General features: G+C 42.6%; 1 protein-coding gene across 4 annotated transcripts in view; it reads right to left on the minus strand.

Annotated features, from left to right (window-relative positions):
• Positions 1–12,202, minus strand: part of LOC134357131 (MICOS complex subunit mic25-like) — an 814,525-nt gene that overhangs the window by 325,067 nt on the left and 477,256 nt on the right. The window contains exon 7 of one of the 4 annotated variants that reach the window (XM_063068430.1): positions 5,520–6,433. The exons of the other annotated variants lie outside the window; for them this stretch is intronic. Within the exon in view, the coding sequence (XP_062924500.1) occupies positions 6,421–6,433 (13 nt within the window). The 3' untranslated portion in view covers positions 5,520–6,420. Of the gene's footprint in view, positions 1–5,519; positions 6,434–12,202 lie in introns of those variants that run through there. 4 annotated transcript variants of the gene reach the window in all.

A 12,202-nucleotide genomic window follows, 5' to 3' on the forward strand; every position in this document is an offset into this window, starting at 1 on the left:
AGCTCTTGAACTGAATCGTCCCCAACTAATTAAGGACAACATACCATACACCTTCCTTATCCATGCTATCAACTTGAACGGGCAACTCTTAGAGATTAGACAAACTTAAGTTGCTTTCTTTGCATTTGTGGAGGCTGAAGGAAAACCTGACAGTAATATATGAGATTGTGAGAAGACTAGATTGAATAGACAGCCAGAATCATATTCCTAGGGTCAAAATGGCAAATACCAGATAATTTAAAGGGGGTAAGGAGATACAAGACCATAATATGTGGGGCAATTTTTGCACAGAGATGGGTGGATGCCTGGAATCTGCTGCTAGGGGTGGGTGTGAAGGCTGATAGGTTAGAGGTGCTTAAGAGCTCTTAAATAAGCAATGAATGCGGAGGGAATACAGAGACAAGGACATCCTGAAGGCAGAATGGATTGGCTAGGTTAGGGTTTAATCTCCAGTTTAATAGTTTGGCACAACATTGTAGGGTATAGTATAAAGTTCAACGTGAATTTATAATTAAAGTACATATATGTCATCATATACTGCCCTGATATTCATTTTCTTGCAGGCATTCACAGTAGAATAAAGATATATAATAATAATAATGAGGAAGAGGAATAACAGACAATCTGTAACAACCATCCGGATCTAATATTACTGGGTAAACCAGCAAGAACAAGTTACTTAATAGATATAGACATTCCAAACATTCAGAAATTAGAAAGAGAAAATCAACAGAAATATACTGAATTAAAAGAAGAAATTGAAAGACTTTGGAACATGAACAGGGTGTACATTTTCCCGATAGTAATTTCTGCAACTGTTGTCATCCCAAAGTCACTACACAACAGCATTAAACAATTACGCCTATACCGCATTATTTATGTAAATCTCCGGTTTGCCACAATACTAAACGGAACTAGAATAGTCCAAAAGTTACTAGCAATTGACAAATGAGTGTGCTTGGCTATGCTGATACCTCAGGCTTTACCAGCTTGAGCTGAGAAAAAAACCAACAATAAAATAATAAATAAATAATTTAGTCAATAAATAATGGTGTGAACATGAGCTGTAGCATCCTTAAAAGTGGGTCCATTGCTTGTGAATTCAGTTCAGTGTTGAGGTGAATGAAGTTATCCACACTGGTTCAGGAGTCTGATGGCTGAAAGGTAATAAACGTTCAAGTGCTGTAATGTTCTAACTCCTACGTTAATTCACTTTGCCATAGCTGGTTTGTGCAAACTGCTCTGCAAGAATAAAAGTGAGGCTACGGGAGTAATCATGCACCCCACTATTCCAACACTATGACATAAATTTAGCCAGCTTGACACCTTGGAGGGAGTCCTGGGATATAATGAGCCACAAGTCAGGTCACATGACCTTATGACCCCTGAGGAAAAGCTAGGCAGGAGAACAAATAGATCGCCGTGGCTGATTCATATTCATGAACAATGACAGATGATCAGAGGCAAGAATGAGAGGCAATTATTGCATTGGTGAAGCAGTAAATCAGGGAGAATGGGCTTTGTTAACATAGAACAAGAATTAGAACCCAAAAGAATGAGTGTGTGTGAAAAAAATGAGGTCTGGGTGTATTTAGAATCATTTACAAAGAGTGCATGCGTAAAATAAATTGTAAGCACTTTCAGATCTGCGTGAATCTGGAAACATTTACAATTTACAGTTTGCGGTCAGGCAGACAACCTGATAGCAGGTCACTGGAGCTATAGAAAATTTCACCCTGAGTCATAAGCATGGTTTAGTTCAGATTCTAAACTAAAGCTCAGTCTTTTCATCCGTTTAATTGTATCGAATCCCGATCTACTGTTTCCAATTTATAACCGTTGCCTCCCCTCATTCTTTTCTTTGCTCGCCACTGAGCACTCATGAATATAAATCCCTGGCTTCCATTCAGTCGTTCGTTCCGCTCTTCCTTCCCAGGGTCAACAGGTCGTGTGACCTGACATAACGGATTACTGTTCCTGCAATCAGACTCTAACAAGCTCCTGGATGGCGCTGGTAAGTTTGCTTAAAGGGGAAGGAGAGCTGAAATCAAAGAATGATAGAAGAACATAGCTCGAGATGAGGAACTGCTGCAAGGTTTGTGGATGGTCTCTGCAATTCATGTTATACGTGTTTCTGGTTTCTGATTATTCCTTTTGTATTGCAATTTGGTGCAATTTTGTCAGGGCAGACTGGCTCTGAGCCTGCAGTCAATGAATGACACAACTCTAAGTTGAACTGAACTAAACTGAACTGAACAGAACATTCCTGGACTGTTTCAAGGATTCAGTGGTTTGACGTTTTATACTCTTATGTTTTTCACTCGTTTTTTTTTGCCGTTTGTGCAATTCATTCTTTTTTTGCATGTTAGTTGTTTGATGTTTTCTTTGAACTGGTTCCATGGTATTTCTTTGTTTCATGGCTGTCTGTGGGAAGAAAAATCTGAGGGTTGTATACTGCATACATATTTAAATAATAAACGTACTTTGAATCTTTGAATCATTGAGAATGAAGAGTTACAGTACAGAGAAAGTACAGATAGACAATGTGGTGCAAGGCCATAACGAGGCAGCTTGTGAGGTCAGGTACTAAGGGAAGGTACAGGACACTCATAACAGCAGTACGTAATCTGTCCTCGCGACAGGCGACACGTGCTTCAGAATCAGGTTTAATATCACCAGCATATGTCATGAAGTTGGTGTCTTTGCAGCAGCAGTACAATGCAAACATAACACAGAGAAAGAAATGTGAATTACAGTAAGCATATATATATTAAATAGTTAAATTAAATAAGTAGTGCAAACATAGAAATAAAAAAGTAGTCAGGTAGTGTTCATGGGTACATTGTCCACTCAGAAATCAGACGGCAGAGGGAAAGAAGCTGTTCCTGAATCATTGAGTGTGTGCCTTCAGACTTCCATACCTCCTCTCTGATGCTAGTACCGATCTGGGTGATGGGTGTCCTTAATGATGAATACTGTCTTTTTGATTGTTCCTTGTAGATGTCCTGGACTGGAACTACTTTCAGGTTTTTCTATCTTCTGTCCAAAGGAGAAGGGCTGGCTAAATCTTTGAAGTGTATTTCAGATCATAAGCAACCACAGAAATAATAAAGTTCTCATTTCCTTTGACAGTAGTGCATTTTATTATTTATTCTATCATGTGGAGATGTAGCATGGTTAACAGGCCGTTCCAGTCCAAAGAGCTTGCATTGCCAATTACACCCATGTAAACAATTAACCTATTAACCCATACATCTTTACAATGAGAGAGGAAACTGGAGCACCCGAATGAAATGGAAGCAGTTACAGGGAGAATGTACAAATTCCTTACAGCCATCGGTGGGAAATGAACCCCAGGTCATTGGCACTGGTAGCTCCAGTGCCACCCAAGGGTCAGGCAGCTCAGGGTTGGCTCTGATGTTAGTGCCAAGTTTTAGTTTTCTAGCTAAACCAACTGAATTGTTCTAGGGTAAAAGGTGATATATCCAGTCACATAAACATTGCAAATGATCTGGAGTGAAGATTCCGACAACTAATTCTTCATGTTAAAGCAAATTCGAGTTCCCTTCCGCCTTCCTCAGCCTCTGATTTCCAATAATGGAGTACAGTTTGACGGATACAGTGTCCATCTCCCAAGCACTGAATATTATAAACAATAAACAATCTACCGGAGCAGGGGTTCCCAACCTGGGGTCAACGGACCCCTTGGTTAATGGTCGGGGTCTTTGGCATAAAAAAAGTTGGGAACCCATTTATTAGAGGAATTTAACAATCTAGCAGCTTCCTTGGGGGACAAAAGAACTGTTGACACTTCAGGTCATGACAAAGTAGAGAGAAGAGATGGCCTGCATGGGGACACGGGGAGTGGTGAGAGAGGGGGAAATAGGTGATTGGTGGGCGAAGGAAGGGGTAAAAAATGATGTGTAGACAGAGCTGAATAAGCCAAATAAAGATGAAAATTAGCTTTTTTGTCACCAGTCCATCAAAACGTACAGTGAAATGCACCGTTTGCATCAAAGGTCTACAGAGTCCGAGAATGTGCTGCGGACATGCATCCATGAGTTCATTTTTTCATTTTAAAATCTTTTTATCCATGAGTTGCCATGCTTTCAGCATCAACATAATATGCCCACAACTTATTAACCTTAACCTGTACATCTTTGGAATGTGGGAGGAAACCAGAGCACCTGGAGGAAACCCATGTGGTTATGGGGAGAATGTACAAACTCCTTACAGACAGTGGCAGGAGTCGAGTTTTTTGTCATCAGCACAAGTCCATCTCTGCACAGGTGCAATGAAAACCTTACTTGTAGCAGCACCACAAGCAATTAGTGTAATATAAGCAGCAGCATTCACAAGGAAAACAAAAGGACAATTTTTACAAAGAAAACAATCAATTAGAACAATAAAAAACGAACAAAGTCCTTTTTAGTACAAACTGATCAAAGTGGCCACAGTGCTGGTAAACTGTAGTGATTAGGGGTGTGGCAGTCGGTTCAAGAACTGAATAGTTGTAGAGAAGTAATTGATCCTAAACCTGGTGGTGTGGTATTTCTGGTCTCTGTAACTTCTGCCTGATGGGAGCTGCGAGAAGGTGGCATGGGCCAGATGGTGGGGAGCTTTGATGATGGATGCTGCCTTCTTAAGGTAGATACTTCCAATAACAAGGAGGGATGTGCCCATGATGGAGTTGGAGTGGAGTTGGGAGACAAGAGGCGGGTGGATGATAGACGAAGGGAAATAAAAGAAAATACAGATGGAGCCATGTGGGATGGGGAAGGGTGAAGGTGGAAGCAGCTGCTGGATGAAGATAAGGAGGAATACAAAGGTTACTGGTATTGAGATCTGATAAGGTAATAAAAGATAGATTTGATAGGGGTATACAAAATTATGAGTATACTGTAGATTGGGTGGTGCAATGGAGACTTGTCTCCACCAAAGGAGGTGTAAGGGGCTCCTTTCCTACACTAGCCTGCAGGTCACCCTTGGGCAAGGTGTAGCACCTGTTTAGCCCCTAATCAGGGTCATGTGAAGCCACGGGAGCAGGTGGTGGATGGTCGTATGAGCAGCTGGTGCATATCACATGTCCTGGTTATGCGACCACTAACAACCAGACAGACAATTTCTGAAGAGTATTGATCATGGCTGGGGTCACCCGTCTTGTAAAAACACTGCCCAAAAGAAGGCAATGGCAAACCACTTCTGTAGAAAAATTTGCCACAAGACCATGATCACCTACATCATGCAACATGGCACATAATGATGATGATGATAATACTGTATATCATCTAAATGAAAGCAGGCTTTTTCCACTGAGGTTGGGTGAAACTAGAACTACAGTTCATAGATTAGGGGTGAAAGGTGAAATACTGAAGGGTAACCTGAGGGGTAGCTTATTTATTCAAAGGGTGGTGCAAGTGTGGAACGAGTTGCCAGTGGAAGTGGTAAATGCAGGGTTGATTGGAATATTTAAGAGAAGTTTGGATAAATACATGGTCTATGGTATGGGCGTGGGTCAATGGGATTAAGCAGAATAACAGTGTAGTATGGACCAGATGGTCTGAAGGACCTGTTTCTGTGCTGTAGTGATCTATGATGCTATGACTGTGTATCTACATGGGTGAGAGGGAGGAACAGGGCTTGTTTTGCTGTTGTTGTTTTGCCGCTTGTTGTGGTCCATGTTCTTGTGTTGTGTGTTGCCCTGCAGAGCATTGTGGGCAAGCTCTGTTGGTGCTGGAGTGTGTGGCAACACTTGTGAGCCTTCCCCAGCACATCCTTGTGTGTGCAGGTTGTTAACACAAGTGATGCATTTCACTGTACGTTTCAATCTACACATGACAAATAAACTTGAATTTTCAGTCTTGATCTTAAGGGTGAAATTAAATTAAGGGAGAGGCATGGGGCAGATGGAACCAGAATCAGATGGGGAAAGTGTAGGTGGTTGGAACAAGGGGAGAGAGGAGGAAGAACAGGGGTTATGTGGAGTTGGAGAAGGGTTTAGGAAAAGGGACAACATAGGAGCATCTGGTTTCTGGGTTGGGGATTAGTTATATACAGTCTTGATCAAAGCAGTAGGCTATTCAAATTTCAAGGTTCAAAGTACATTTATCAAAGCACATATACAACCCTGAGAGTTATTTTCTTGTGGGCATATTCAATAAATCCAATAACCATAATACAATCAATGAAAGATCACACCAGCTGTGTGTAAAAGACAGCAAACCGTACAAATAGAAATAATAAGTAAATTAACAAACAATACATATTGAGAACATGAGATGAAGCGTCCTTGAAAGCTAGTCCATTTGATTGTGTGAACATTTTAATAATGGGGCAAGTGAAGTTGATTGAAGTCATCCCTTTTGTTCAAGAGCTTGATGGTTGAGGTGTTTCCCCCTGGTGGTGTGAATCCTGAGGCTCCTATACCTTCTTCCTGATGGCAGCAACAAGAAGAGAGCATGACCTTCCTTGTCTGTGAGGGCCCCTGATCATGGATGCTGCTTTCCTGTGGCAACATTTCATGTAGACATGCTCAATAGCGGGCAGGATGGTCTGTGATGGTCTAAGCCATATTCACTACTGTAAACAACAGGAATTCTGCAGATACTGGAAATTCAAGCAACACACATCAAAGTTGCTGGTGAACGCTGCAGGCCAGGCAACATCTCTAGGAAGAGGTATAGTCGACGTTTCAGGCCGAGACCCTTCGTCAGGACTAACTGAAGGAAAAGTTAGTAAGAGATTTGAAAGTGGGAGGGGGAGGGGGAGATCCAAAATGATAGGAGAAGACAGGAGGGGGAGGGATGGAGCCAAGAGCTGGACAGGTGATTGGCATAGGGGATATGAGAGGATCATGGGACAGGCGATCCGGGGAAAAAGACAAGGGGAGGGGGACCAGAGGATGGGCAAGGGGTATAGTCAGAGGGACAGAGGGAGAAAAAGGAGAGAGAGAAAAAGAATGCGTGTATATAAATAAATAGCGGATGGGGTAGGAGGGGGAGGTGGGGCATTAGCGGAAGTTAGAAAAGTCGATGTTCATGCCATCAGTTTGGAGGCTACCCAGACGGAATATAAGGTGTTGTTCCTCCAACCTGAGTGTGGCTTCATCTTTACAGTAGAGGAGGCTGTGGATAGACATGTCAGAATAGGAATGAGATGTGGAATTAAAATGTGTGGCCACTGGGAGATCCTGCTTTCTCTGGCGGACAGAGCGTAGGTGTTCAGCAAAGCGGTCTCCCAGTCTGCGTCGGGTCTCGCCAATATATAGAAGGCCACATCGGGAGCACCGGACGCAGTATATCACCCCAGTCGACTCACAGGTGAAGTGATGCCTCACCTGGAAGGACTGTTTGGGGCCCTGAATGGTGGTAAGGGAGGAAGTGTAAGGGCATGTGTAGCACTTGTTCCGCTTACAAGGATAAGTGCCAGGAGGGAGATCAGTGGGGAGGGATGCGGGGGGGGGGGAACGAATGGACAAGGGAGTCGCGTAGGGAGCGATCCCGGCGGAAAGCAGAGAGAGGGGGGAGGTACACTTGTCCTTACACTTCCTCCCTCACCACCATTCAGGGCCCCAGACAGTCCTTCCAGGTGAGGCGACACTTCATCTGTGAGTCGGCTGGGGTGATATACTGCGTCCGGTGCTCCCGATGTGACCTTCTATATATTGGCGAGACCCGACGCAGACTGGGAGACCGCTTTGCTGAACACCTACGCTCTGTCCGCCAGAGAAAGCAGGATCTCCCAGTGGCCACACATTTTAATTCCACATCCCATTCCCATTCTTACAAGTCTATCCACGGCCTCCTCTACTGTAAAGATGAAGCCACACTCAGGTTGGAGGAACAACACCTTATATTCCGTCTGGGTAGCCTCCAACCTGATGGCATGAACATCGACTTTTCTAACTTCCGCTAATGCCCCACCTCCCCCTTCTACCCCATCCGTTATTTATTTATATACACACATTCTTTCTCTCACTCTCCATTTTCTCCCTCTGTCCCTCTGACTATACCCCTTGCCCATCCTCTGGTTCCTTCTCCCCCTTGTCTTTCTCCCCGGACCTCTTGTCCCATGATACTCTCATATCCCCTTTGCCAATCACCTGTCCAGCTCTTGGCTCCATCCCTCCCCCTCCTGTCTTCTCCTATCATTTTGGATCTCCCCCTCCCCCTCCCACTTTCAAATCTCTTACTAACTTTTCCTTCAGTTAGTCCTGACGAAGGGTCTCGGCCTGAAACGTCGACTGTACCTCTTCCTTGAGATGCTGCCTGGCCTGCTGCATTCACCAGCAACTTGGATGTGTGTTGCTTCACTACTGTACTACTTTTTCAACTATGAAGAGCATCAAAAGCAAATTCACCTTGTACCTTGTATGTTTAGCACCTTGGTCCAGTGTATACATGTGTACGGGTGAATGACAATAAACCTGAACTTGAATTTGAACTTGAACAACACTGATCCCAACCTAACTTTGACACATGAACTTCACCAGTAGTCAGACAGTGTAATATTTTTAAGAATCAGGATCAAAATCAGATTTAATATCACTGAAAAATGTCGTGAAATTTGTTGCCTTGCGGCAGCAGAACAACACTATACATAAAATTATTATAAATTAATAAATATTAAATAGGTAGTGAAAAAAGAGAGCCAAGATTAGTGAGGTAGCATTTATGGGTTGGTTCATAGTCCATTCAGAAATCTGACAGCGGAGGGGAAGCAGCAGTTCCTAAAAAATGTTGAATGTGTGTCTTCAGGCTCCTGTCCCTCCTCCAGGACGGCAATAATTGGAAGAGGGCACGTCCTGGGTGCTGGAGGTCCTTAATGATAGATGCCAACTTTTTGATGCTTCACGTTTTGAAGATGTCCTTGATGGTGGGGAGGTTAGTGCCCATTTAACCACCCATTACACACAGCACTGCCCTTAATTTCCACTGAGCTGACACCTGCAAACTTCGCATGCGGACCACGAAGGATCACAATCTTAAAGCTCCACGGCTCAACACTCAAAATGTATACTCTCACGGTCAGCTGGGGAAGAAAAGGCGGATGGTGCTGGATCCCGCAGGAGGGAAGGGTGATTGGAGACTGCCTTTCCAATCGCTTTTTTTCTCATATAACAGAAAGCTCTTAGAACAAAATTCAGATTTACCCTCTCCTTCAACATGTGAATCAGAATCAGATTCAGGTATATTGTCACTGGCGTACTATAAATTACAATAACAAATATATTTAAGTTTTTAAAAATAAGTAACACACATACACACAATGGTGGAGGAACTCAGCAGGTCAGACAGCATCTATGGAAAGGAGTATATACCATAGATGCTGTTTGACCTGCTGAGTTCCTCCACCATTTTGTGTGTGTTACTCTGGATTTCTATCATCTGCAGAATCTCTTGTGTTTAAAATAAATAAGTAGTGCAAAAAGAGAACATTACAATTTCAGGGACTTTAAAAAAATATAATGAGATTATAAGTGCCAAATAGGAATGGTTTGAAGAGGGATTTGGGAAAGATCGATTCCTCCAGGGGTTTTGTTAATTTAAAATTGCCACCGAGAGTGGAGAGAGAGATTAGAAATGTCATTATGAAGAGAACTGTTGGTGCGTGCAATGGTTTGCTATAGGGAGTGACTGAGTCACAGACCATTCCACCTTAAGAGGGAAAATTACTTTGAAGCAGGCAAAAGTTCTGGAATACCCAGGCAGAGTGTGGCGGGAATTCATATTTACTTTACCTGGAAATTGGGGGGAAAAAATTGGAAGTTCAAAGTAAGTTTATCATTAAAGTACGTATACATCACCATATACTACCCCGAGATTCATTTTTTGCAGGCATTCACAGTGAAGCAAAGAAGTACAATAGAATCAGTGAGAAACCACACATAATGACTGACAAACCACTGAGCAAAAAGAAGACAAGCTGCAATTACTAAAACAAACAAACAAATAAATAAATAAATAATACCAAGAAGGCGTTTAAGTGTTAGTTGAGGGGAGATGGGAGACCATAAGACCATGACCATAAGATATAAGAGCAGAATTAGAACATTTGGCCCATAATGTCTGCTCCTCCACTGAATCGCGGCTTTTTTCTAAGGTCAAGAAAAATTTTCTAATGTCACTCAGGATGGGCCAGCATAGCTCTCCGGGTCATTGAGGCACACAAACCTCCAAACCCTGCCACAAGATTGTGGTCCTTTTGGAGTAAACTAATTCAAGCTCTAAGGTATGTTTCTATGTGAAATTTTACATGTAATTTGTATTAGGAATTTATATATTTATATTTTACATGATATATATACTTATGAACATTTTTACATATGGTATAAGCAAGGTAGGAACGAAGCCCGCGAAATCCTAGGATGAAGATGGGGGTTATTCGTTGAGGCAGAAGGAATAGAAAGCACAGATGTAAGTCAATTTGCAACATTCCTTCAAAGCGAAGACTGGCAAGGGAAACAGGGGAACACTGGTTTAAAAATGCCCCTAGACATGTTCAACACTGAGGACAGAAGGTTTCTCCTGACATCGTGAGTGTAAAGATTGTCTGGGTACAGAGCAAGAGGATGGAACATAGAGCACAGAATGTAGAATACAACAGCACAGTAAAGGCCCTTTGGCCCATGATGTTGTGCTGACCTTTAAACGTTCTCTAAGATCAATTTAATCCCCCCTTATCTAAGAGTCCTTAAATGCCCCAAATGTATCTGCTTCTACCACCACCCCCAGCAGGGCGTTCCATGAGTCCACCACTCACTGTGTAAAAAAATTTACCTCTGACAAGCCCCCTATACATTCCTCCAAACACCTTAAAGTTATGCCCACTTGTATTAGCCATTTCTGTCCTAGGAAAAAGTCTCCAACTGTCCATTCAATTTATGCCTCTTATCATCTTGTATACCTCTATCAAGTTACCTCTCATCCTCCTTCACTCCACAGAGAAAAGCCCGAGCTTGCTCAACCTATCCTCATAAGACATGCTCTCTAGTCCAGGCAGTTTCTGGTAAATATCCTCTGCACCCCCTCTAAAGCTTCAACATCCTCCCTGTAATGAGGGAACCAGAACTGAATACTCCAAGTATTCCAAGTAAACTGAGCCTTGGAACTGCTGAGTGTTCAGCAGGACGCCATGACAGGAAACCAAAGACCCTTTCTAAATGGATGCAGCAGACTGCACAAAATGTCCTCCCTCATCTGCCGCTGCCTCCTGAACACAGTTGAGATTGTGAAGCTTGTCACAGCAATGATGAAATTGGGATTAGCTCAGGTTCTTACTTTTGTATGCTCTCATCAAATAGAATATAAAATATTTAAGACTTTAGAATTCAGTAATTAGGTTGTCACTTAATTACTCTGAGGGAGCAGGGTTGGCTAAACCTGGTTATTAACCAAGCACCATTATAAATTGTATCTTTATTATAATGGCTCAAGATACTAACTCTGAAACTAGCTTTACAGGAATTCTTTTGTACATTATATCCAGTGGCCTCTTTATTAGGTACAGGAGTGAAAACAGGTGAACATCCACTGTCCGTAAAGTGGCATGACCAACTCCCCCTAGTCTCTACTCATGAAGATCAAGAGGACCAACTCCCCCTAGTCTCTACGCATGAAGATCAAGAGGACCAACTCCCCCTAGTCTCTACGCATGAAGATCAAGAGGAGCACAAATTCAGGATGTATATTGTATTCTCCGACATTAAATTTGATTCTGAACCTTTGAACCTTTGAAATTCGACTGGGCATCAGTGAAAGTCATGGCACAAGAAAGCATGCAGCATGCAAGAGAATTCCTACAAGCATGATTTTCTTCAAACAGTTCTAAAAACAGACATGTAGACCTCGATCCTAGTTAACAGGGCAAAATTCCAGACAACGGACAGGGTTCGCCACAAAACCAATTAGCGATGAGATCCCCCCCTGCGTCACAATTAAGTTTCTGTAACGATGACCAATCAACTGATTTATAAGTATATAAAAGCCAAGCATTCAGAGGACATACCACAAGTGAACAGTGCACTGGTGATGTCCCCTCGTATGGTGATGAAACATTTGCAAATGGATTGCCAAGATCGGAGAACAACTCAACCTAACCATCAACCACCCGAGCTATACGTTTTCTGAGTTATTTCCACTAGGTGTGGTCAGTTTATTAGGTACAACAGGTACCTAACAAAGTGGCCACTGAGTGTGTGCTT

Source organism: Mobula hypostoma, chromosome 15, assembly GCF_963921235.1.
Source record: "Mobula hypostoma chromosome 15, sMobHyp1.1, whole genome shotgun sequence".
Classification (NCBI taxonomy): domain Eukaryota; kingdom Metazoa; phylum Chordata; class Chondrichthyes; order Myliobatiformes; family Myliobatidae; genus Mobula; species Mobula hypostoma.